This window comes from Pogoniulus pusillus, chromosome Z, assembly GCF_015220805.1.
Source record: "Pogoniulus pusillus isolate bPogPus1 chromosome Z, bPogPus1.pri, whole genome shotgun sequence".
Classification (NCBI taxonomy): domain Eukaryota; kingdom Metazoa; phylum Chordata; class Aves; order Piciformes; family Lybiidae; genus Pogoniulus; species Pogoniulus pusillus.
The window spans coordinates 13,405,589-13,432,508 of NC_087309.1; the positions used below are offsets into that span (position 1 = coordinate 13,405,589).

Consider the following 26,920-nt stretch of genomic DNA (forward strand, 5'->3'; position numbering starts at 1 on the left):
GACGCGGGGCGGAGCTCCCCTATCCGATGAGTCGGCTCTGAGGTACAGTCAGCGCAAAGCTCTTGGGCTCGTCGCATCCGTCTGTTCGGCTGCTGGAGCCTCGCCGCCGGCTGTCACCTCCGCCCGCCCGCCAGCCCGCACTGAAGAGCCGCCGCCGCCCGCCTCCCCTCGCCCCTCCCCCCCCAGCAGCGCCATGGCCTCGGGATCCGAGTAAGTGCGGGCGCCCACTGGCAGGCCGCAGCTTAGGCCCGACCGCCGCGGCGGCGCTGGGCCTGGCCTGGCCCGGCCTGGCGTAGCTTGCCTCGTCCCAGCGCGTCGTGGCCTGGGCCCTGTCGGCCCTACTATCCCGTTGAGTCATGCAGGGACTGCTGAGGTGGAGGCGATGCTGGGGGTGATGGGCCGCTCCTCGCTGCCTCCCCTCCCCCCCTTCCCTCTCGACCGGGCCTCCTCGGGAAGTGTCGAGTCATGGCGGGGGGGCGAGGCCTGGCTGGGCAGCGCTTCCCGCTGAGCCCGGACCACGGGACCGTTTCCCTGCCGTTCCCCGGCGTGGCCAGAGCCTAGGCTGGGCCTCAGGCAGAGAGGGCTTTGTCTTCCAGGCCCCAGAACGGCTGGCGGAGCAACGAGGAAGGGGAAGAGGCATGTCCCATCCTCCTCGCAGCAGCCCATGGGCCGGGGCTAGTGAGTGACTTAGCAGGAACAGAAGCAGACATGTTGTGCCATGCTGGCCTCTGGGGCAGCTGAGGCAGTCGGCTGTATTTTTGCCTGCGATGTCTTGCCTTAGTCAATTTTCAATTCCAAGCTTCGATGCCCCTCAAAAATTAGTTCAGTAGTAATGGTTTCTAGGTTCCCAGCACATGTGCACAAGCCACTATTACATCTTGAGAGGGGTGAAAATGGAAACTGATTTCCCAAACCCAAGAATACTTTTAAGTGATTTTGTTTTGCCTTAGCAGAGACACTTTAGGACCTTTTAGTATCTGCGACTGAAGTTCTGCATTTCTTTTTGCAACTTCTGAGATTTAGACCCACTCAGTTCTACTGAGTCAGCAAAGTGTCAGCTTGATTGGATTGATGGTTTCAGGGGCATAGTTTGCAGCTAGGTGAGCTGAACAGTACCTTTAAAAATAAATTCCTACTTTAGCATAGTTTCTTTCAGCATATCTGAACTGTGAAAAGTTACTTTGCGACTGGAAACAACTTGCCATTTTTGGGTCAGTGCTCCTGGCAGCCATCTTGCCGAATTGAGCCTTAGCATAATAAGTAGCGTTGCAAGAGGTAAGAGACTGTGGTTTTTGAAGAGATGCTTATTTTCATGTGCCTACCTGTTTGAAGCAGTGTTTGAGAACTTGCCATTTTGAGCGTGAGCATGAACTTGGCTGCTCAGTTGTCACATGTTTTTCCTGTAAGTGGTTACAGTCAAGTCATTCACTCCTTTGCTTTAATGGATAATTTTTTTAATGGATTTTTTTTTTCCTTTGAACATTTGGGGAAAGCAGTTCAGTCTGTAACGTGGATGTTCAGCATGGTAAGAAATCATTGTCAGGTTTTGTCTCAGAAATGAGTTCGTGAGGATATTAGTAAAAGGCTCACCACTATGAGGAAGGCATGGCTGGTTTCACTTTGATTACTGCAGGTGGGATTGCTCTGGGTCTTTTTGTGCTATATTTTTAGCACAGACTTGCAGGAACAAATTTTCATAGTTTAGTTGGGGCTTTGGAGGTTGTTAGTTGTTTTCAACATAATCTGTAATTGGTAATCCCTTTCTGCTCTCTTTTCATATTATGCACCATAGTACATCACCTCCAGGCGTTATTGTTTTGCTGAAGGAAAGTTCTGACATGCAGAAAAATTATTAAGTGTAAAAAGTACCCTTTGTAGTCCTTCACTGTGTCAATTGAGGCTGTTGGACTACTTTACTGAGAGAGATAAAAGAGTGAGAACGGGAAAAGGGACCTCATTATTGTTGATCTTCAGGGCCAGTACATATTTGCTTCAATTTTATTGATGTCTTCAGTTTATGCAAGTGTGGCCATTAGCTGTGCTGAAGGATTATATTCTCACTTTTGACCTCTTCAGGGTCAGGCTTGATGCAGGCTTTGAATATCCTAATTTCAAAATAGGTCTTAAGCTATGTCTTATGTTTTGAGACTCTTTGTTGAGTCAGTGAAATAAAAGAATGAGAGGGAAATTCTGTGTGTTAGGGAGCTGACAAAAGGGATGAGCAGAGGAGATGATTTCTAAGGGATTTGTGCCAGGCACTCTGACAGGGAAACTCACTGAGAAGCTTTAAAAATTACTTAAGTTAGCTGCTTGCCTTTGCCCTTTGCTGAAGTTTACTAGCACACATAGGAAGGTTGATGGGCAAGAGCCCCAGCCTATGCTTTAGGCTTTCCTGCTTAGTGTTTTCAGTTCAGTAATTGTCTAAGCAGATTGAGGTGTACAGATGTATTTTGCTTCCTTATTTGAGTTACAGTGTGAGGAACTCCTAACAGAGAGGCAATGAGGGCAGATGGTGATGGTAATAATACTTAAAACTGCCACTGGAAGATGGCTAATGCTTGTCTCTAGAAGTCCTGACCCTTGTCTGTAGGAGAAGTAGCATCACTCTCCTGTGTGTAGCTGGCTTTTAATTGTGTAACATATTTGTGATATGCTCAAAACTGTCAGGTGCAATAACTGAAGCTGACCCTACACATTTATTTGTGCTTTTTCTTGGAGACCTTATTCCACTTTAATGTATCCAAGCTTTTTGATTGCTCTAAGTGCAGTAAGGTACTGCCAACATTGATTCAGCTCTCATCTCTTTCTTAAGAAAGTGCAGACTCGGTTCTTCAGTAGTAAAACTTATTTTCTTGTATTCAGCAGAACCAGTAGAGCTCTTAGACTCTTCATCACTGTTGTGTGTTGAGTCATGCCTGGACTTATTCTCCGATTTGTATAGTTCTCATTTTTTTTGGATGGTTTTCATCCAAAAGCTTCACTTGCTACCCAGTTCATTTTCTGTCTATTTTCACCCTGTATCTGAGACTTTTTTTCAGACTACACAGCAATCTCAGCATCCTGAGGGATAGCCACTTATTTTCGTCGACAGTTTATGTAGCCAAACTCTGGCAGCAATTTCTTAGCCTTTGGATCCATGTCTGCTGTGCAGCAGGCTGTGAATTATATTCACACTTTGAACAAGATGAACAGAATATTGTTTGTATCAGGTATGCCTTATCTGAAGTTTAAAAATCTATCTGCTAAATTAATTTTCAGTGGCCTTGAGCAAACGCTGAGACAGGGTCCTCACAGGTAGACTATTTGTGTTGCACACTGTTACAAAGACAAGGTCCTGTCTGACCTTAGAGCATGCTGGATGTTTTCTTACTGCTCTCTCAGTTTTCTTTGAAATCCCAAGTGTTTTAGGACTCTTACCAAAACCACAATTGAAGCTGAAGATCACAGAATATCAGAATCACAGAATGTTAGAGGCTGGAGGGGACCTTGAAAGATCATCTACATCATCATCCACAACCCTCCCTGGGCAGTCTATTCCAGTGTTTGTCATCCTCACAATGAAAAAAGTTTTCCTCATGTTTCCATGGAACTTCCTATGCCTCACCTTCCACCCATTGCCCCGTGTACTGTCATTTGGCAACCAAAAAGAGCCTGACTCTCTCCCCTTGGCACTCACCCTTTACATATTTATAAACATTAATTTATACACATCACTTTATAAAGAGACCTAGCTCCCTCAATCTCTTCTCGTAAGGAGATGGAATTCATGAGCTCCTTCTAGGATGTGTCCAGCAGCCTTTCTTGTGTCTTGCTGAGTTCAAAGAGTGTAATATCTCAGACTGAAATGAGTGGATGCCAAGGTCTTACTTCTTGCACTTTTGAGTGAAGAAGGTACAAAGGCATCTTGCCTGGTTCTGGCAGTCAAGGAAAGACATGTTTTACAATGGCTAACTTTGTTCACTTAAAATAATGTTGTCTGTCCACAACATTGGATACCCTCATAGACTTACTTGACACTTTCCCCGTTTACATGTCAGGAGTCAATACTGCCTAGCTTGTCTTGAGAGGTCTTCTCTTGATAGGGGAGAGGTTCTGGCATGACTTCACACTGTACATATGTCACCTCTCTAAAACAGGCTTTTGAAAACAGTGAGCATGCCAACTGATGCACTGCTGTCATGATGAGTCTTTGTACAGAACTGCTTGCTCTGCAATTTCCAGTCAAGGTTTGACTACTACTTAGTATTTTGACCCTAAAAGAGTGAAAAATAGAGCCAGACTATACAGGGAGCACAGCTGCCCACAAAGTTTCCTGCTTTTGCTAATGTGTACCACTTGCTTAGGACAAGGGAAGACTTTACTTTCTTTGTCAAAATCAAACCAAAATACAGTTTTGTGTTCTGGACTTACACACTGGCACATCTGGAATACTGAGAGAAGGTAGTCAGGTGCCTACCAAGGAAAGTTAAACCAGTTAGCTGTCATTGTGACTAGCTGATGTGCAACTTCCAGGAACCCCATGGAAATTGCTTGCTCTTCAAGTTCACTTTACTTTCATGCAGTGAATTGTTTGTTGTGTTAGATTTTTGAAGGAAGACACTTAATCTGCATTTCTCTTGTTTCCATGCTGTTGATTTATTCCATTTTGTCAAGACAAATTATCTGTTCTGTTTCTTATAAGGTAGTGATCTAAGGCTGCAGTGATGGTATTGTTTGCCAGGTTTAACTGATAGGATTTGCCAGGTTAAACTTTTACAACTCTTCCTGTCAGGGGATCTACAACATTGCCCATTAATTATTCTGTTTATCTGGGATTTGACACCAGATAGACTTGAGCTTTTGTTTTGATGGCATTGACTTCTTTTAGACAAAACATCTTAGAATCAGCAGCGTCTCACTAAGCACTTCTTTTCATAGATAACTTCATAGCTGTTTCCATTTGAGGCTAGTACAGTAGTTTTGTGTCCTGACAGAAAATACTGTGCTTTGAACTCATTGTGCAGCTGGTGCCTGGAAAGAATTATAAACAATTGTAATTTCTATAAGACAAGGCAACAAATAAACCCGTAAGGAAATAGAGGTGAAAACAGGGGAGTGAGAGGAAAGTGGGGAGCAGTATCACTGAGACTCATAACGTGTTTTTTTCACCAGTTCTAAAGCGGATGACTTATCGACTGCTATTTTGAAGCAGAAGAACAGGCCCAATCGGTTAATTGTTGATGAAGCCATCAATGAAGACAACAGTGTTGTGTCACTGTCCCAGGTGTGTTTACCTGTAAAAGTGAAACATTTAACCTGGTAATTTGCAGGCTGCTTATATGTAGTAACTTGGAATGTAACTTTGCAACATGCATCTGTGTCAGAAGCTGCAGCTGTGAAAACCGAGGGAGGGTTATCTTGTTTCCTAACACTTTTGTATTTGAAATGTGCTTTGATTCAGTAGACCTCCTAGTCTGCCTTCAAGATAATCTCAGGGTAGTGGGAGTTGCTGTCCACGTGAATTTAGTGTGTTGCTTCTGAGGTGCCTGAAGTCTAGTAACTCTGCTTCGAATTCTTGTTTAGTCTAAAGCTTCTGCTAATCTAGATGTTACTGTTTACAGGCAAAAATGGATGAATTGCAGCTCTTCAGAGGAGACACTGTCCTGCTGAAAGGAAAGAAGAGGAGAGAGGCAGTCTGCATTGTCCTGTCAGATGATACCTGCTCAGATGAGAAGATTCGCATGAACAGGGTTGTTCGCAACAACCTGAGAGTGCGCCTGGGTGACGTAATCAGGTGAGTAAACTCGTTCAGTAACTATTGTTAGTCCTGGGTTGCTTCAGTGATTTGCATGCTGGCTCTGAATTGATTCAGCCAGTAGCAGAGGCACATCTTCAGTGGATATAACATAAATATTGTCAGGATTAGGAATCTCAGTTTAATTGAGTTTCTGACTGTATGCATATTTGGATTACAAAATTATGCTAAAGATTCTTGAAGTCTTTTCAAGACCTTCATGAGAAATAATCTCTAAATGCAGAGTCTATTTCATACAAACTTTGTAGAGGAGAGGAATGCTTCACCTCTCATACTGCTGGAAAGTGCAAGTTTTAAACACCACTGTAGATGGAACGCAACAATACTTTGAGTCAATCTGTGAATTTAAAATAAAGGTGAATTCTTACTTTAACCTGGTGTAAGGTTACTGTTGGAATAGTTTCTAATGTGAAAGTGTGCTCAGACATAAACCTAAAAGGTCATTCTCAGTCAAGTGGTATTGACAGACCCCTGTCTTCACAGTGCTTTCCCACTGTTGAGCAAAGACTCACAGTACCAAAATGGGGTTTGTCAGCAGCAGGTGTTCTGGTCTCTGTTGTAAATCAGAGAGTAAAAGGAATAAAAAGCTTTTCCCAGCAGTAGCTTGTTGTTGAAACATAGGTCAGATTGTGATTCTCACAGGTCTTTAAGTTGTATTAGCAACTTGTTCATATACCTTGGAAATGGTGAGAGAGGCTGCAGAAGAGCAGGGAGTTAGGAAGAAACTGCACAGTGGTCTTTTGACAGGGCTGACAGAGAAGGAATGTGTGTTGTGAAGCATAACTCTTGATAGGTGTGATTTTTTTTTTTTTGCCTTGTCACCACTGAAATGTTCTTATGCAGGTGGGAAGTCTTATCAGGGCTTTGAAGGGTCCATTCTGGCATTCATACTGGCCTGGAAAGGGATATCACTGACTTTGGCTAACTTGAATTTTCTTCTTCTGCAGCATTCAACCTTGCCCAGATGTGAAGTATGGCAAACGCATCCATGTGCTGCCAATTGATGACACAGTAGAAGGGATCACAGGAAACCTGTTTGAGGTCTATCTCAAGCCATACTTCCTGGAAGCATACAGACCAATCAGGAAAGGTAACTGCCTGTTACTGAAGTCCTGGTGGCAGCAAACGTAAGATAGTCCTGAGACCAAATAAAGAGGATTTCTGGTAGCTTGCACACACTTCTGTGAAGCATAAGACTGACATTGGTAGAAGGAGATTTTGCTGGTGCCAATTTAATTTTTCACTTACCTTTAGAAAAAAGGATGATTGCTGCTGCTGCTGCTTGGCAGAATAGGTTGGTAGTTCTGCAGATTTTGGTTTGGTGGGTGTTTTTTTACTACATGAGATGAGACAGCATCAGGAAGGACTCGGAATACAGGGGAAAATCTTATTAAACTAAGTTGCTGCCACTTAATGGAGTGGTGGAGTTGCCTGTATACTAATGAATTGGTTGAGTGTACCAGCTGGTACCCTGACTACATTCACTTCTTCAAAGTAATTTAATTAATAGCCATGAGAGTGTGTAGAAAACCAATTGCACTCCTGGAGTTGTGCTGTTAGTGTTTCTGCTGGAACAAATAGATCTTTGTACACTGTAAACACAAGCTAAAGTTACCCAGCTTCTGTAGTCCAGTTCAGCCAGGAGTCACAGAGCAATATTACATGTTCTGCCACTTCTGGAGACAGCCAGTTGCAACTAATAACAGCTAATTATAATAACTTCAAAATTATTTTTTATTAAATTAGGGCGTTTTGCCTAATTTAGGAATGTTAAATTGAAATGGAATGGAAAAGAAATGTGATTCCTTGCCTTTTTGTTTTGCATTTAGGCTGAGTATTCTTTTCTGTTGACTGCTGGTTTTGTTTGCTGTTTATTACTGCATGAAATTTGAGAACTTTCCTGGCTGGGGATCTTGGGTACTCAGTACATGCAGCTCTGAAGCAATGTTATCAATGCTGGCAGTATCTTCTGTTTAATCTTCTTTCTTGTCCTCTGGGGCTGCTGGCAGTACAAGACATAGCATTTTGCAGACACTAGTTGCAGCAGGCTACTGAAGTGTGAGGTTTTACAGGTGACATCTTCTTGGTGAGGGGAGGGATGCGTGCTGTGGAGTTCAAAGTGGTGGAGACAGATCCAAGTCCATACTGCATAGTGGCTCCAGACACAGTGATCCATTGTGAAGGAGACTCCATCAAACGAGAGGTGAGCAGAGTCCTGCCATGTGGTTCTCCAAAAGAGTCCTATCTGTCTGAAATCTGTTTCTGTGATGGTGCTTGACAGCAGCAGTGTTCACAGTTCTTGTTTTGGCATTTTGTGGATTGAATGCAAGCATTATAAACTCTGGTTTCAGAGGAGATGCTGCTGAAGGTAAGCAGAGAAATCTATTTCCACTCCTCGTCCTCATGTCAAGATTTCACCAATGTGTAGGTTTGCTGATGAGATGCCATACTTGGGCAGCAGCTGGTTTTGCATGTGCTTCCAGATATCTCATGTTGGACTTAGATGCATTTTTTGATTCCAGAGTTCTTCTGATGTGTAGCAGGGAGAGTTTACAGTGTTGCTAAATTTCATGCAAAATGAAAAGAAAGCAATTGGTGCTGTTTTTTTCAGTGAGACATTTGAAATCTCAAAATAGTTGACTTAAAAAAAAGACTGTAAAAAAAATCCCACTCTCTTGAGTGTCCCAAGGTTGAGACAGCCTGGATGAATTGTCTGTTCTTTGCAGAATCTAACTTCAGTATTACAGAGTAATAGGAAATTTTCCTACAGAGCAGGAAATCTCAGTTGAATGAGCTAATGAGGATGCATAACTCATAAATCAAGTCATAGTGAGTGCTGGTTTGTATTTAGCTGCCTCTTGAAAATTTCATCTCTATACGACTCTACTGAGACTGCAAAACCCTTTGAGTCCAGTTTGGGCTCTTCAGGAAACAGCAGAGACAGATAGGGACAAGTTCAGCCAAGACCATGAAAATGATTTAAAGATCAGAAGGAATGAGGAGAGGGGCTTGGGAGAGTGGGATAATGCAGCCTGGAGAGGGGAAGGCAAAGGCAAATGCCTAATGAAAAGAAGTAGATGACGAGGCTCTTTGAAGAGCTGTGCTCAGGGTCTGGTCTAGAGGCAGTGGTGTAAAGTGGGTCAAGGGAAGGTCCCTTGTATATAAAAGGAAAAGTTTATGCCTTCACTCTGGAGCAAGGCCCAAAGAGGGCAAAATCTCAGAACCTGGAGACCTCTAGTGCTTGTTAGGGCCAGAGGTAGTAGTTCCTGGTTTTGAGACTTGGACTCACTGAAGTTCTAGGCTCTTTATTGTATTTAACATGTCCTAATGATACAGATAACTAATGTCAGTAGAGGTTGGGACAGACAGACAAATGAATGGATGCTGCAGAACTATACCAGAAGAGTTGTCTACAGTTGATCTTACCCATATGTCTGGACCAGCTAAAGATAATCCTGTAACAATGAAGGAATAAGCATATTCTATGCTGAGTTTCATTGACTGTTACTGTCTTTGTTAGCCACCTCAGAGGGTCACAGAGCTTGCTTTGTGCCAGAGTCTGTAGGGAACCTGGCAGCAGGGGCTGTCATTCACAAAGGTGGGCTTCAGTGAGGTCAGCCAATTCCCTTAATGTGTCTGGGAAGACAAAGCTGAAGAACAATCGTAGACAACACTTGGAAGACATAAAAATGAGAATCTCTAGACAGGAAGGATATGGCCATGAGCAAAACCCTGGATTCTTGGTTTCTCTAGATTGGGAAGGGTTATGAACCATTTCTCTCCCTGCAATGTGCTTAATATGTCTCTTTCTGGATAGGATGAAGAGGAGTCACTGAATGAGGTGGGCTATGATGACATTGGTGGCTGTCGGAAGCAGCTGGCCCAAATCAAAGAAATGGTGGAACTTCCCCTCCGACACCCTGCACTCTTCAAGGCCATAGGGGTGAAGGTGAGTCCTTACTGTGCACCAGCTAGATGAGTGGGTTTGATCTAGCAGATAACTCTTGATATCAGAGGTTTATGATGCATTCACAGAGGGAATAAGTAATTCGTGGTTTGTGGGGGTTTTTAAATGCTGGAGTTAGGAAAGTATTACCTTATGTGTTCTGGACACCAGTTATTGGCAACTTGTGGAGTGGTGCCTTGAATCAGTGCTGTCAGTTACTGGCAAGGTTTTTGTTTGTGTGTCATGCAAAGTAGTGAAGGTGTTGATAGCAGTACTGGAATGACAGCTGTTGCATAAGTTTGCATCACAGTTTTGGACTGGATTTAATCAAATGCATACAGTTTCACTGTGAAGCTGCTTAAGCATTCAGATACTCGCTCATCACCTAAGCCTGTTGCCTTTGTCTTCAGCCTCCACGTGGAATCCTGCTGTATGGTCCTCCTGGCACTGGTAAAACACTGATTGCCCGAGCAGTGGCCAATGAAACTGGAGCTTTCTTCTTCCTGATCAACGGTAAGTTTTGTGGCCGCTTTGCTCCCAGATCTGCTGTGTTCACTCATCCATCTTACATCTGTTACTGATGTTTAACAGGGCTCATAGAGCCACGTGGTTTCCCTGACATCCTTCCTTACCTCATCCAGGCATGACTCTGAGGACACTTGGAGGCCGCTTGTGTGAAGTAGCACTTCTCTTAAGTTTATGTTGTAGCAGAGTGGATGTGAGACAGCTTTGCAATGCAGGGTCTTGCATTTATGTTAGTGAGAGCCGCACTAGGAGTGAAGTGCTGAGATTGTTGTAGCAATGTGAATGCAGGACACTGGCTTCTGTTGCTGCCGCCATGTTCTGTTCAGAAAAAAAGTGCTGGTCCACAATGGATTTCTTTCCCCTCAAGTAAAGCACAAGACGTGTTTTGTTTCACATAACATTAATTGGAAGGAACTTTGCTGAAAGCTAAAATGAGTTTTTTGAGACTAAGCTACAAGTGACAGAATCTTATCTTGATCTGTAGTAGTTGTGTGGGTTACTGATTTAAGTAATTCCTGTAAAATCTGATTTTTCCTTACTGCTTTTCTGTCCCATTTATCAGACATTGCTGGAATAACTGAACATTTTTATTTAAGGAGTGCTGGTTTTTTTTTTCAGACTTCAGTTATATACCCATGATGGTGATAGCATAGGAGTGTACAGCACAGCATAGCAGCGGCTAGCTGTAGGGTGGTGACTTGATTGGTATTTCAGGATATTGGGTGCAAATGGGAGGCTATAGCTAGGTGGGTGTTGGTCTCTTCTCCCAGGCAACCAGCAATAGAACAAGGGGACACAGTCTCAAGTTGTGCTGGGGGAAGTCTAGGCTGGATGTTAGGAGGAAGTTCTTCACAGAGGGAGTGATTTGCCATTGGAATGGGCTGACCAAGGAGGTGGTGGAGTCACCGTCCCTGGAGGTCTTCAAGAAAAGCCTGGCTGAGGCACTTGGTGCCATGGTCCAGTTGACTGGCTAGGGCTGGGTGCTAGGTTGGACTGGCTGATCTTGGAGGTCTCTTCCAACCTGATTGATTCTATGATTCAAACCATTCCACCTTGTCATATACAAAGAAGTAGAAGCTGTCACTGGGCATTAATAAGCTAGCCATTTCTTTACACACTTCTGTTGTATAATAAAAATAACATTCTCAGAGTTAGTTCTCTTTAAGCCTGGAGCTGTAGGCAGTATTGTAGGCAAGGCTGGTATGAACTGGATAGTTACCTGTAGTGAAATGCTCTTGATACTGCCCATACCAGTCACTACAGCTAGTGGGCTTCAGTCAGCTGGCCGCTTTGTGCTCCAGAGGCTTGTTTCTTTTTCTTTGACCTTCTAGAGGCATACTCTCTTTATTACTGCTTTGACCAGCATGATCAAAAACCAGTGTAGAGCTGTAAGCCTGTACTAGTGTTCATCAGTTGTAGGAGATCTCAGGAGAATGCTGTGTCAGTGGAATTGATGTGCTTATGCTTTCAATTTTTAATTTATTTGTTCTTTGAGAGGATTTGGGGATTTTGGTGTTTGTTTTTTTTTTTAAATTTTATTTTCAGTTTTTTTAAAAATTTAGTGTTTTGTTTTGTTTTTTGTTTTTTGGTTTTTTTTTTCTAATTCATTCAAATAATTTCAGAAGTGTAAATGTATACCTGTTTGGTGCAAGCTTAAGGCAGCTTTGGTATCTTAAAGTTTTTTTCCTTCCCTGCTCTGATAATTTAGCACCATATAATTTGCTTCTCTTGCAAGCTAGGACAGGCAATAAGAGTGTGTGGTGGCACATTACACAAAACCTTACCAAGTGTGACATAGGGTAAGGAAAGAGGCAGCAAGAGGTAGCTCTTTAACTGGCACTGCATTCTGTTAGAGTAGTCTGGAAACACCAGAATTATAGTAGGAAGTAATTCTGCATGCTTTTCTGTTCAGCTGCAAGTTTAGTGAACCCAGATATGTGATAGTATTTGCATTGTATTGAAATACTGATTGTCCCATGTAAGTGTTGCATCTGGCTGCCTCTGTTCTGGGTGCTACAGTCCTCCTGTTTTTCAGGTCCTGAGATCATGAGCAAGCTGGCTGGTGAATCTGAGAGCAACCTAAGGAAAGCCTTTGAAGAAGCAGAGAAGAATGCTCCTGCTATCATCTTCATTGATGAACTGGACGCCATTGCTCCTAAAAGAGAGAAGGTAAAGAAGGCCTGTAGCATGTGAATGAGTGCATCCTTTTTGGTAGCAGCTGGCATGAATCTGTATTTGCCAACAGGGTAAAGCACTATTCATAGAATCAACCAGGTTGGAAGAGACCTCCAAGATCATCCAGTCCAACCTAGCACCCAGCCCTAGCCAGTCTACTAGACCATGGCACCGAGTGCCTCATCCAGTCTTGAACACCTACAGGGACGGTGCCTCCGCCACCTCCCTGGGCAGCCCATTCCAATGCCAGTCACTCTCTCTGTGAAGAACTTCCTCCTAACATCCAGTCTATACCTACCCTGGCACAACTTGAGGCTGTGTCCCCTTGTCCAATTGCTGGTTGCCTGGGAGAAGAGGCCACCCCCCACCTGGCTGCAATGTCCCTTCAGGTAGATGTAGACAGCAATGAGGTCACCCCTGAGCCTCCTCTTCTCCAGGCTAAACACCCCCAGCTCCCTCAGTCTCTCCTCATAGGGTTTGTGTTCCAGGTCCCTCACCAGCTTTGTTGCCCTTCTCTGGACACCTTCCAGCACCTCAAGATCTCTCTTGAATTGAGGGGCCCAGAACTGGACACAGCACTCAAGGTGTGGCCTGACCAGTGCTGAGTACAGGGGAAGAATAACCTCCCTTGTCCTACTGGCCACACTGTTCCTGATGCAGACCAGGATGCCATTGGCTCTCTTGGCCGCCTGATACTGAACTTAACGCCTGATTTCACTTGGACCATTGGCTCTCTTGGCCTCCATATTGAACTTAACTCCTAATTTCACTTGGACCTGAGAAGAATCAGATAGAGTTCATGATGTTATCTTAACAGCTGGTGGCTGCTGTATCTGTTCCTGTGCAGCAGTAGCTCCTCTGCTTCATTGTGGAGCTTTTGGTCTAACCACTGCTTTCTGTCTCCATAGACACATGGAGAGGTGGAGCGTCGCATAGTGTCTCAGCTGTTGACTCTTATGGATGGACTGAAACAGAGAGCGCATGTGATCGTTATGGCAGCTACCAACAGACCTAACAGCATTGACCCAGCGCTCAGGAGATTTGGTAACCACAATTCCAGTCTCTTGTGTATCACACACTTTGTTACAGGCTGTGCTGCAGGAGCCATGGAGGGATTGAGCAGAAATTAACATTAAACATCTTCCGCATGTTACATAAACTGCTGACTTGTCTCCACCTGCTTATTCAAAAGTCCTTTCTAGGACTGCAGCATTTGGTATCATTTATGGTGTCATGTTAGGTTAGAACTTGGAGAAATTTAAAATGAAAAAGGGAAGGAAAAAAAAACACTTTGAAGTGGAAAAGTATACTAGCTTCCCTTAGAGTTAGCTATTTCAGGACATGCTGAAGGAATAAATGCTTAAATGGATGTTCGTGACTTCAGTTGCAGAAGGCTCTAAATCATCTGCTTGCTTTCTGGTCTTGTAGTTTTTGAGGTGCAGGTTTATGAAACTTTGTCTTGTGAATGGATGTCTGGTAAAAGGCCACTTGGTATAGTCTCTTAATAGCAAACCAGTCAAGTGTGCAGGGCACACCAACACATTAAAAGTGTAGTGAGCCATTTGCATGTACAGCTACAGCTAGAGAACAATGGCAGAGGTATGTCTCTTGACTTTCCATGTATTGGGACAGATAACATTTTTTCACTGCTTGGTTACAGCTGTGAAAGTTGTGACTTCTGTGGTGAGGACTCAAAGGTAGAAATATAAAACAGTCTCATAATATGTTGGCTTGAAGGCTTTATTTCCTGACGATGAGGCTTGGGAGAAGTTACTAAACTAGCAGTCCTCTGTGTCACATAATCCTGAACTCCAGTTAATACAGTATTACTTTTGCTAAACAGCTGCAGTCTAGCAGAGAGGCCCAAAGCTCTGGCATTTTCTGAGATTGTATGTTTGTAGCTTGTCATCACGTTCAAAGAAAGGCAGTAGCCACAGCTCCTCTCGTTTGCAGAATCAGCAGCCAAACACATGTTTTGTACTCCCCAGGTCGTTTTGACAGAGAGGTAGATATTGGTATCCCAGATGCCACCGGGCGCCTGGAGATCCTGCAGATCCACACGAAAAACATGAAACTGGCTGATGATGTGGATCTGGAACAGGTCAGTAGCATGCTACTAAGAAGCTTTGCCTTTGCAGGAAGGTGTTCCTGGTGCTCTGTTTTTTATTGTAAGCAATATTAAGACTTGGTCACATAAAATGTGACTTCATTTAGGACAGCATAAAACTGGGTGAGCGTCTGATCTCTGCTTCTGCCTCACTAGTTTACTTAGGACTGAAACTCCTCAGTCACTAGTTAAGAATGGCATGGCTAAGTGAAGCAGATGATTATGAGTCCAGTTGGAAAGCACATTGCCTTGTCCTCCTTTGTCTGTTTGCTGTGGTGTTCTCTTGTAAAGCAAGCTTGAAAGAGCTCATGTAGACCTACCTGGGTGAGCAGCCTGCAGACACTGGGCATGGTTCCTGTAATCTCTTCTCAGAATGAAGAACTGCAGTCCTCAAGGTTATATTTTGGTGCACCATCTGAATCTCAGTTGCATCTTTAATCTGAAATGGGAGATGGAACAGCAGTATTAGCATGTTAGATATGTTGCAGCATTTGAATCTTCAGCAGGGCAGTGATGCTGCTGTTCTCCAGAGCTTTGTTGCATTTCCCAGTGAGTTTCTAGAGCATGTGTTGCCCTTGCAGAGCACTTGCTTGTGTCCTGGTGAGTCATAGTCAGTGCTCTGCTTTCAGGTGGCAAACGAGACCCATGGGCATGTTGGTGCTGACTTGGCTGCTCTTTGCTCAGAAGCTGCTCTTCAGGCCATCAGAAAGAAGATGGATCTCATAGACCTTGAAGATGAAACTATTGATGCTGAAGTGATGAACTCACTAGCTGTGACCATGGATGACTTCAGGGTAATGCAGGAGCAGTCCTCCTGTGGGTTCAGCATCTAACTGCTTTGTCTGAAGCAAGTGACCATAGTGTCCTGTTCTGAGCCCTTGAGTTCAATAGAGACAGGGAACTGTTTGAGAGAGTCTAGTGCAGAACCACAAAGGTGATGAAGGGAGTGGAATGTCTCTCTTACAAGGAGGGTCTGAGGGAGCTGGGGTTCTTTAGCTTGGAGAAGAGGAGACTCAGAGGTGACCTCATTCATGTTTATAAATATGTGAAGTGCCAGGGAGATGGAGCCAGGCTCTGCTCAGTGATGCCCAACAACAGGACAAGGGGCAATGGGTGGAAGTTGTGGCATAGGAAGTTCGATGTAAACATAAGGAGGAATTTTTTCCCCTCTGAGGGTGACAGAAGACTGGAACAGGCTGCCCATGGGAGTGGTGGAGTCTTGCTCTTGGGATATATTCAAGACCCACCTGGATGCATTCATGTGTGGTCTTCTATAGGTGATCCTGTTCTGGCAGGGGGGTTGGAGTAGATGATTTTTTTGAGGTCACTTCCATCCCCTAACATTTTGTGATTCTGTGATAGTGTGTTAGAATTCTTGTAATACTGTTTCATTTAATGATAGTGGGCTCTGAGCCAGAGCAACCCTTCTGCTCTTCGGGAAACTGTGGTGGAGGTGCCACAGGTTACCTGGGAAGATATTGGTGGTCTAGAAGATGTGAAGAGAGAACTCCAGGAGCTTGTACAGGTAAGGGTTTCCAACAGGTTTTTGCCTGGTCAGCTTGAAAAATAATAATAAAATCCAGCACTACTTCAGATTCCTGTTTGGGCTGTGAGCACAGTAAATGTTGAGTTTCTTAGGGAATTTGGACAGAATGGTGCTGAGAGAGCCATGCTGTTCCATCTTGGTGAACCTGGAGAGGAAGGTGGTGAAAAGCAGCACCAGGCTTTCCTTAGCTGAATCTGCAGTGTCATCTTGGGTGGGTATTGCACTGCATGCAGAAACAGCAGTAGTTCTGATTGTCTTGAGTGGACAGCTACAATGGGACCACTGCTGAGAATCCTCTTGCGTGATGGTTTTATTTGCTAGAAAGTGGATGAAGATTCTTACACAAAGAGCTGCTAAAGGGCTTGCTGTTAGTATTAACATAGGGACAGGTGAGCAGTAATTGTGTAGCCTTCTGCAAAGAGAAAGACTTGCATTTAAAGTCATGAATGTTCTGTAGAAGCACTTGGTGGCTGTGTTGGAAAGGCTTGAGTTTGATAATTTTTTGTTCATTTGACACTGCAGAGAGTGAATTGGATTCTGTGAATAACAGAATCCAATTTTCAGTCTAATTTTCTGATGTTAAAATCATCACCTATCTCTGACCTCGTTGCTGAGGATAAAAGCTCACATCAGACACCTTGTCTGCCTCTGGAGAGCAAAGCAAATAGGTTAGATAATGAGCTGTTCCTTTTTGCTGCTGCTTTGCAGGGCAGAGTGAAGTTGGGGTTAAGTGTGCTGGAAAACTACTTGGTTCTTGGAGATAAATAGGCTGTTTAAGGTAGCTTTCTAATTTAGGCATGAACCATATAAAATCTCCTGCACTGAGCAGGCAGAATCTGACACCAGAAATCTCAAGTAGTGCTGCTGGTAAGGCCGGGGGGGAAACAAAACAGACAGATGTCCATGCCCATGGCTGGGGGTAGGACTGCATTATCTTTGCAGGTCCCTTCCCATGCAGACCATTCGGTGATTGTGAGGTACTGGCCTGTCCTGACTTGCCATGAGAGCTTTTTGTTCGTTCTGTTCTCTTTTAGTACCCTGTGGAGCACCCAGACAAGTTCCTCAAATTTGGTATGACCCCATCTAAAGGGGTTCTGTTCTATGGGCCACCAGGCTGTGGTAAGACACTGCTGGCCAAAGCCATTGCCAACGAATGCCAGGCGAATTTCATTTCCATCAAGGGTCCCGAACTGCTCACCATGTGGTTTGGCGAGTCTGAAGCCAATGTGCGCGAGATCTTTGACAAGGCAAGTGTTCCTTCCACTACTTCTAATACCTCTGTGCTCTGGTACCCTTGGAATTCTCTCTCCACTCTGTCTGCCTTACAGACTTGGTTCTTGTTTATGCCTCTTGTGTTTTCCCCACTTGCACTGACAGCAGGGACTGCTCTTCTGATGTCAAGGGATGCATCTTCTTCAGCACAGCTATTTAAACTGTTTTCTCTGGCTGCAGTTTGTGTCTGCTGTTACAAATGTGGTAAATGCCCCAATGCCTTCCTTGGCAGTGAGGCTAGAGAGCTGGGATGGCATAGATATCCTCCACATCCTTGAAAACTTTACCTTGGCACTTCATGAGCTGTCCTCATTTACAGATGTCCAGCATATCCTGTGGGTTCTTGTCCATCTTAGAAAGGTCCTTACTCCTGCTGCCAAGCTGCTTCATAGATAGTGTCCCCTTGTGTTCCAGAAAGCAAGTGCATGTGTTGCACTAGGAATCCTCGTCCTTGTGGTCAGGGAGAGTGCTGACAGAAGAGCTGAAATCCTCTTTCACCCTTTCTCTGAAAGAGAAAGGTGAGGTTGGGAGGCGAACCTCAGAGGTCATCCAGTCCACCTATTTACCCAGACCAAGGGAGACAGTATGGGAATTCAGGCAGGTTACCCAGGGACTCTGTTCTGAACACATGCTTAGAGTGGAGAATTCCTGATTTCTTTGTGCATCTGTGCCTGTGTTTGAGCTCTCTCATTTTGAAGATGGTTTTTTTTTCCCTTCTAACTGGAATTTTTTTGTGGTTCTTTGTGCCTGTAGTCCTGTGTCCTTTTAGTCTACAATTAAAGATCTGTCTACCTTCTCCCTATGACTACCTGTTAAGTACCTGAAAACAGTGATTGGATTTCCTCCTTCCATTGCATATATTTTGCCTACTGATACTCAAGTGCTAAATAACCAGTTGACATCCCCAGGTTGTGCAGGGAGAAGTCTAGTCCTGGCCAATTTGCCCCAGCTTTTCCTTTAGCCATTGGAGTTCCCACTCTTCTGCCTGGTTTGCAGCTTTGGGATTTTAATTGTCAGTCTGTGTGGTAGGAGGTTGTTCTGGAGCAGCTCTTCCAAACCTTCTTGCAGCATCGGTGCTCTGGTACTCTGGGCTGCTTTAATGGTGCCAGTACTCTGAGCTGCTTTAATGAGAGGGTAGGCAAAGTGTGAAATCTGAGTACTCCTGGTCAGGAGATTGTTCCCATTTGCTGCTTGTAGGCCCGCCAGGCAGCCCCTTGTGTGCTCTTCTTTGATGAGCTGGACTCCATCGCAAAGGCTCGAGGTGGGAACATTGGTGACGGCGGCGGTGCTGCAGACCGTGTCATCAACCAGATCCTGACAGAGATGGATGGCATGTCCACCAAGAAGAACGTTTTCATCATTGGTGCCACCAACAGGCCAGACATCATTGACCCAGCCATACTGCGCCCTGGCCGCCTGGATCAGCTCATCTACATCCCGCTGCCTGACGAGAAGTCCCGGGTTGCTATTCTTAAGGCCAACCTGAGGAAATCGCCAGTTGCCAAGGTAGGAGATGTCCTCTGACAGCATCCGGTTTGAGTCTACTGTGTGCTGCATGTGCTTCTCACAAGCTGGGGACAGAGAGTGCTGGTGGTTGCTCCACGTGGTGCAGAGCTGGGAAACATTAAGTCCGTGCAGGATTGAGTGGGAGGCCTGAGGCTAGGTATCGATGAAGTTAGGTGTTGGTGGTCAAGCACAGAAGGTCTTTGTCACATAGTAGAGTTCTGCCCACAGTATGGGAACAGGAAATCCTGTTAACAGCAACGTGGAAATGATTCCTGTACTCTGAAAGAAAAGAAAATGTAGAACATTGTGGCCAGTAGGACAAGGGAGGTTATTCTTCCCCTGTACTCAGCACTGGTCAGGCCACACCTTGAGTGCCGTGTCCAGTTCTGGGCCTCTCAATTCAAGAGAGATGTTGAGGTGCTGGAAGGTGTCCAGAGAAGGGCAACAAAGCTGGTGAGGGGCCTGGAGCACAAACCCTATGAGGAGAGGCTGAGGGAGCTGGGGGTGTTTAGCCTGGAGAAGAGGAGGCTCAGGGCAGACCTCATTGCTGTCTACAACTACCTGAAGGGACATTGCAGCCAGGTGGGGTTGGTCTCTTCTCCCAGGCAACCAGCAACAGAACAAGGGGACACAGTCTCAAGTTGTGCTGGGGTAGGTCTAGGCTGGATGTTAGGAGGAAGTTGTTGGCAGAGAGAGTGATTGGCATTGGAATGGGCTGCCCAGGGAGGTGGTGGAGGCACCGTCCCTGGAGGTGTTGAAGCAAAGCCTGGCTGAGGCACTTAGTGCCATGGTCTAGTTGACTGGCTAGGGCTGGGTGCTAGGTTGGCCTGGCTGATCTTGGAGGTCTCTTCCAACCTGGTTGATTCTATTCTAACATCTGGGTAGGAAATTGAAATTAAAGAGGAGCCTTTGCAGTTAGTTATTGCTGAACTCAGGTGGCCAGCACCAGAACGAGAGGACACAGCCTCAGGCTCTGCCAGGGGAGATTTAGGCTGGAGGTGAGGAGAAAGTTCTTCACTGAGAGAGTCATTGGACACTGGAATGGGCTGCCCGGGGAGGTGGTGGAGTCGCCGTCCCTGGGGCTGTTCAAGGCAAGGTTGGATGTGGCACTTGGTGCCATGGTCTAGCCTTGAGCTCTGTGGTAAAGGGTTGGACTTGATGATCTGTGAGGTCTCTTCCAACCCTGATGATACTGTGATACTGTGAACTCTGTCCTAGGCGAGAGCTGTGCCCCTTTCCTGGGGTGCCAGCAGTAATGCAACCAGTAGTGAGAGCTCAAGGGTTTTTGTGCCAGCCTTGTTTTGAGGTTGTTAGGAGAGCTTCAGAGGAGGTTGCAGTACTACCCCCTCAGTTGAGGAGGAGGAAGTCATTCCTTGGTCTGCCTGTGCCACATCTCCATTTCCAGCCTGCCAGTGTTTTGTTTGTCTGCTAATGCTCACAGCTGTGCAAACCATATCTTAAATCCACAGGTGCAGAGAAGGTTAGAGCTGCTTTGTGGACTCTTGGTTGATGTGTGAGGAGCTTGGCCTGTCTTCACCTGTAGTTAACTTTTTCCCAAACCCAAGAGCAAAGGGGTCTGACGAAAGCACCATCACCTGAGGATGTAAGGTGTTAATGAGAGGCCTTTCCTGGTATTTTACCTTTTTTTCCGCTAGGATGTTGACCTGGACTTCCTAGCTAAGATGACCAATGGCTTTTCGGGGGCTGACCTGACAGAGATTTGCCAGCGTGCCTGTAAATTGGCCATCCGTGAGTCCATTGAGAGTGAGATCAGGCGAGAACGTGAAAGGCAGACCAACCCTTCTGCCATGGTGAGTGGAGCCCTCTCAGCTTTCTCTGCTTGCATCTCCAGGGTGTAATGTGTTCCTGTCTGTCCCCCTCAGGTGGGGATGAGTGGACTGTCACACTGAGTGTGGAGCTGGAGCACCTTGTCCTCGTCTTGTGGGAGGTTGAAGCTCCTCCTGGGTCTCGTGCTCAGCATTGCTCAGAAGGCCCCTGATGCAGCTCTGACTCATGATCTGCTGCAGCAAGCACTGGAGCATCCTACACTGGAGGGAGGCTGTGGGCAGCTGTCGGGCACACGGGGCTGGGGCACACAGCTCACCTGGGCTCTCTGTCCGCTGCAGGAGGTGGAGGAGTATGACCCGGTTCCTGAGATCCGCAGGGATCACTTTGAGGAGGCCATGCGCTTTGCTCGCCGCTCTGTCAGTGACAATGACATCAGGAAATACGAGATGTTTGCACAGACTCTTCAGCAAAGCCGTGGCTTTGGCAGCTTCAGGTAACCATGGGGCAGTAGGGCAGAGCTTTCTGATGGATTCTGAGTCGCAAACTCCTCTTCCACCCTGCTTTCCCCGTCTCCATATGGACAGCAGCAGGGACAGACGTGGTGGGTGTGGGCTGTGCTGCAGGTCGGTTGTAGCTGCTATGTCAGTGCTCCCACAGCCCATCAACCCTTCTTCCTTTAACACACACCGCAGCCCGGCAGCCATGTGACCTGCTCTAAGGCTTCATCCCATCTCTCCTGCCTGTCCTACTTGGCATCAGGGTGTTGGCACAGAGGGAGGGGCCGGTGCTGGTCTGTGAGGAGGTCTTTGAACGGCATCTCTTCTCCTTTCCCCACTGAACGCAGGTTCCCATCGGGTAACCAGGGCGGCGCTGGTCCCAGCCAAGGCACAGGAGGCGGTAGCGGGGGCAACGTGTACAGCGAAGACAATGACGATGATCTCTATGGTTAACCTCCTGTCCTCAGTGGACCAAACTCCAAACCAGGCCACGTTGTACAGGATAAAAAAAAAAAGAAATTCCAATGTTCAGTGGACTCTTGGCTTTTTGATTCCTCAGTCAAAACAGTGTAGCTGCACGTCAGACTTTGTACAGGGGATGTTTTCTGCAGACATAAACCCAGACCGTTTTTCAGTTGGGAGGCAGAGAGTGAATTAAACAAGGAGGGGAAACAACTTAACTTTTCTGAGAAATTTCTGTTCCAGTGTACGTGGCAGAATCAGCAGCTTTAGCAAAGGGTACAACGCTAGCCTGTATTAAAAAAAAAAAAAAATTAAAAAAAGGAAAAAAATCCACAAAAAATAGTTTAAAAAAAAATAAAAATCCCACAAAACTCTCGTCGGGCTCTGGCAGTTCCTTTGTGTGGTGCTGGTGCTGTCTGTAAGCCTGTGTTTTGAGGCATGCCTTTGCTCTGTTGGTGTCCATCTCCTTGTGCACTTGCCTACAGCCTTCAGGGTTACATTTTGTTCTTACCACCTTTTAGCCCACGTCAAAAGAAGAAAAGGGTTTGACAGTGTCTGTCTCCTGCCATCGGCTGAGCAGCGGGTACCTGGTGTTGCTTTGGTGCTGTCTGTGAGCTGTTTGATCTGTTACCTTGGCTTCTGAGCAGCAAAAGATTTACCCAACAATGTCTGCCCTGCCTGAGAGCAGGCAAAAGGGGGCCCTGAGGCTGACTCTGGGCTTTGTGGTGCAGTGTGACATCACTGTGGTTAGGGAAGAGGGGAGCTTCAGCATGTTTCATTTGTCAAGTGGCAGTCTTAGACCTTCTGGTGCCAGCCGGCTCAGTGTTGCGTGCTGAACTCTGTAGTCAGTTCTCATCATGGTTCTCTTCCCTCCTTTCCACTTCACTGCCTTGCTGCTTGGTTTGTTTTCCCTTCTCTTGACTGAAAAACACTGTCCTGCTGTGCTTCTTTGTGTCTGGTGTTAGAGAAGCCCTGGATCTGGTCTTACCACCTAGAGCAGGTCAGGAGGCTGGATGTGTCCCAGTCCTGAGCCCCAGGGAGCTAAGGCAGCATGCTGCCTGCTTTTAGGTGTGTGGAGAAAGTGAGGGTCTTTGCAAAGAGGGTGGAAATGCAGACTGTGTGGCCCAAGATTTTCCCAGATCTTTGAGGCTGAGCCATGACGAAGAGAGCAAGGTATTGTGCCTCCCCAACGAGCTGATTGGGGCTAGGCAGTGGAAGCTTGTGCCCCAAAGCCTGGCACATCTTGGAGGGTTCCATAAAACCAGCTCGATGTAATCAGGGAAGCGTTTCAAGTGGCAGGGACCGTCCATGAGGGGGCATGTGTGCAGCAGTGGGGAGAAATGCGCTGAAATGGGGAGCGCTCTGTTTGTATAGCACAACCTCCTCTGGGGGTAGGAGAGTGAGCCCTCGGGGAGGGCAGGCAGCTCAGGTGCTCTCTAGTCCTTTAGAGATGTCTACCAACACCACGGACCTGACCTTGTGCCACTCTTAAGACACTGCTGCTCTCCCCATTAGGAATGGTGACAGCCCCTTGCTAAGACAGTGGGGCTGAGGAGGGGGTTCTCATGCTTCCTCTGCCCCACAGCATCCGTGTTTTGGGATAAGCTGCCCTAGGAACCTTTACTGCAGAGCTGCCTCCGTTTTGTGGGGACACAGAAGCTGACTTTCATTGCCCTACTGCTTCACCCCTGAGAATTTCATTCAGGGGCAGGGACCAGCAACCCGCCACTTTCAGCCCCATGGGAAGGGGGAAAGGCGTGTTCTGCACTCCTGCTGAAAGCTCTCCAGGCCTCCCAAAAGCCTTCCTCAGCACTGACAATGGTGTCTTCTTCCCTGACATTTTGGGACCATCACCACCCAGCAAGTGCTGGGAGAAGGTCCAGCCTGGCATCTCCTGTCTGCCATGGAGACTGGGGCAAGCAGGGCCTATAGGATGGTGTTGCAGTTCCTGACAGCCTCCTTCTTCCCTGCTGCCTCTCCAGATTTGGAATGCTAATTAAATCCAGGGGGGAGGCTGGAAAGCCTTATATTTTTTTTTCCATGACACGTGTGGGTTGAGGCTTCTCATGTAGACAGCACTCACAGTGAATCCCAGGGGCATCTTCCTCTGTGCTGGAATAATGTAAGCTTAGTGGAAGGCTGAAAGTGTCCTCCAAATCAGTGCCTGCAGTGGTCGAGGAGTTGATGAACCTCCAGAAGTTCCAGGACAGAGACTGGGTTTAGATGATTCAGTTCTGGAATCCTCAATGCAGGACAAACATGAACATGTGTAACGTCTTTGTCAGTGATGTGGACAGAGGAATCAGGTGCACTCTCATCAAGTTTGCAGGTGACACCAAGCTGTGTGGCACAATCGACTTGCTAGAGGGAGGGGATCCAGCCGGAGGAACCTGGACAGGCTGGAGAGGTGTGCCCAGGCCTACCTCATGAAATGCAGCAGGGCCAAGTGTAAGGTCCTGCACCTGGGTCAGTGCAATCCCAAGCACAGATCCAGGCTGGGTGGAGAATGGCTGGAGAGCAGCCCTGAGGAAAAGGACCTGGGGGTCTGGGGTGATGAAAGCTCAACATGAGCTGGCAGTGTGCACATGCAGCCCAGACAGCAACTGTGTGCTGGGCTGCAGCAAGAGCAGTGTGGCCAGCAGGGCAAGGGAGGGGATTCTCTCCCTTTACTCTGCCCTCGTCATACCCCACCTGGAATACTGTGTGCAGTTCTGGAGCCCCCAACACAAGGACACGGAACTGTTAGAGCGAGTCCAGAGGAGGGCCATGAATGTGATCAGGCTGCAGCAGCTCTGCTATGAGGACAGGCTATGAGAGTTGGGACTCTGCAGCCTGGAGAAGAGAAGGCTTCAAGGAGACCTTGTAGTAGCCTTTCGGTATCTGAAGTGGGCTACAGGAAGGCTGGGGAAGGACTACAAGGTCTTGTAATGACAGGATGAGAGGCAATGGGTTTAAACTGTAAGAGGGGAGCTTTAAACTAGATGTTAGGAAGAAGTTCTTTACAGTGAGGATGCTGAGACATTGGCACAGGTTGCCCAGGGAAGTTGTGGCTGCTCCTTCCCTGGAGGTGTTCAAGGCCAGGTAGGATGAGGCCTTGAGTGACCTGTGCTAGTGGGAGGTGTCCCTGCCTATGGCAGGGGTTTGGAACTGGATGATCTTTGATATCCCTTCCAACCTAAACCATTCTGTGTTGAAGCAGGTCTAAAGGAAAGTCACAACAATCATCAGAGAGATGAAATCAACTGCTCCTATGAGGACAGGCTGAAAGAGTCAGGGTTGTTCAGCCTGAAGGAGAAAAGGATCTGGGAACACCTTACTGTGGCCTTTTCAGTATGTGCCCCCTGTAAGTGAGGAAGATGGGGACTGTGTTTAGCAGGGCCTCTCATGGTAGGTCAAGGGGTGATGGTTTTAAGCTAGAAAAGTGGAGATTCAGGCTAGATCTAAAGAAGAAGTGTTTTACAAGGGGGTAGATACCCTGTGTCTAGAAACCTTTCTGGTCAGGTTGGATGGGGCTCTGAGCACCCTGAAGTAGTTCTTTTCAGAGACATACTTGCAGGAGGTCTCTTCCAACCGGGTTGATTCTATGATTATCAAGAAGCCTTTTCTAGGTGAGTCTTGTGGTCTAAGGCTGTAGATGGTAAAGGAGCTCAAGAAAGTTGGTCAATTTTCAAATGCCACTTCCCTCAAGCCCAAGCTAAGTGTGTTTGCTTGAGTAAAAAATCAGGTAGATGTGCTAGGAGACCTGCAGGGATGAGCAAAGAGCTTCTGAAGATAATCTCATAGAAGAACAAAGCTCACAATTCTTGGAGGAAGGAGCTTGTCTCTTGGGAGAGCTATAGAGAAGCTGTCAGGGCATGCAGGAGGGCAACAAGGAAGGCCAAAGCTCTCTTGGAACTAAAATTGGTGAAGTAAAAGTGAACAAGGGCTTCTTCAAATCTATCAGTAGTAAAAGCAAGAATAGGGGAGGTGTGGGCCCACTGCTGAATGAGAAGGTAGCCTTGATAACTTAAGATGTAGATAAGGCAGAGTTCCTAAACATATTCTTTGCTTCAGTCTTTGCTCCCAAGACTGAACCTGTCTTTCAGCTCCAGCCCCTAGATGAAGGAGAGGAAGCCTGGAGGAGAGAATGCTTCCCACTAGTCAGTGCAGTTGGCAGCTGTCACTAGTGGTGTTCCCCAAGGATCAGTGCTGGGCCCAGTCCTGTTCAATATCTTTATTGATGATCTGGATGAGGGGATTGAGTCCAGCATCAGTAAGTTTGCAGATGACACCAAGCTAGGAGCAGGTGTTGATCTGTTGGAAGGTAGGAGAGCCCTGCAGAGGGACCTGGACAGGCTGGATGGGTGGGCAGAGGCCAATGGGATGAGATTGAACAAGGCCAAGTGCAGGGTTCTGCACTTTGGCCACAACAACCCCAAGGAGCACTACAGGCTGGGGACTGAGTGGCTGGAGAGCAGCCAGGAGGAAAGGGACCTGGGGGTACTGGTGGATAGTAGCTGAAGATGAGTCAGCAGTGTGCCCAGGTGGCCAAGAGAGCCAATGGCATCCTGGCCTACATCAGGAAGAGTGTGGCCAGTAGGGCAAGGGAGGTTATTCTTGCCCTGTATTCAGCACTGGTCAGGCCACACCTTGAGTGCTGTGTCCAGTTCTGGGCCCCTCAATTCAAGAGAGATGTTGAGGTGCTGGAAGGTGTCCAGAGAAGGGCAACAAAGCTGGTGAGGGGCCTGGAACACAAACCCTATGAGGAGAGTCTGAGGGAGCTGGGGGTGTTTAGCCTGGAGAAGAGGAGGCTCAGGGGGACCTCATTGCTGTCTACAACTACCTGAAGGGAGGTTGTAGCCAGATGGGGGGTGGCCTCTTCTCCCAGGCAACCAGCAACAGAACAAGGGGACACAGTCTCAAGTTGTGCTGGTGAAAGTCTAGGCTGGATGTTAGGAGGAAGTTCTTCACAGAGAGAGTGATTGGCATTGGAATGGGCTGCCCAGGGAGGTGGTGGAGTCACCGTCCCTGGAGGTGTTCAATAAAAGCCTGGATGAGGCACTTAGTGCCATGGTCTAGTTGACTGGCTAGGGCTGGGTGCTAGGTTGGACTGGATCATCTTGGAGGTCTCTTCCAACCTGACTGATTCTATGATTCTATGAATGAAGACTGGGTTAGGGATCAGTTACACAAATTGAGATTCACAAGCCTGTCGACCCTGATGAGATGCACCCCAGGGTGCTGAGAGAACTGCCTGCTGTTATTGCTCTGCTACTCTCCATCATCTTTGCCAAATGGTGGCAGACAGGAGAGGTGCCTGAGG

The 26,920-nt window shown here is 46.7% G+C and overlaps 1 protein-coding gene across 1 annotated transcript; it reads left to right on the forward strand.

The window, feature by feature from the left end:
* Window positions 1–19: 19 nt before the first annotated feature.
* VCP (valosin containing protein) lies at window positions 20–21,994 on the forward strand. The gene is made up of 17 exons (XM_064176652.1): window positions 20–210; window positions 5,152–5,263; window positions 5,601–5,773; window positions 6,742–6,884; window positions 7,867–7,997; window positions 9,612–9,743; window positions 10,151–10,253; window positions 12,301–12,434; window positions 13,349–13,484; window positions 14,429–14,541; window positions 15,177–15,341; window positions 15,950–16,072; window positions 17,128–17,340; window positions 18,563–18,871; window positions 20,527–20,682; window positions 20,998–21,152; window positions 21,504–21,994. Exons 1-17 carry the CDS (start codon window positions 194–196, stop codon window positions 21,607–21,609), a joined length of 2,421 nt encoding a protein of 806 aa, XP_064032722.1. The 5' UTR covers window positions 20–193; the 3' UTR covers window positions 21,610–21,994.
* The last annotated feature ends 4,926 nt before the right edge of the window (window positions 21,995–26,920 follow it).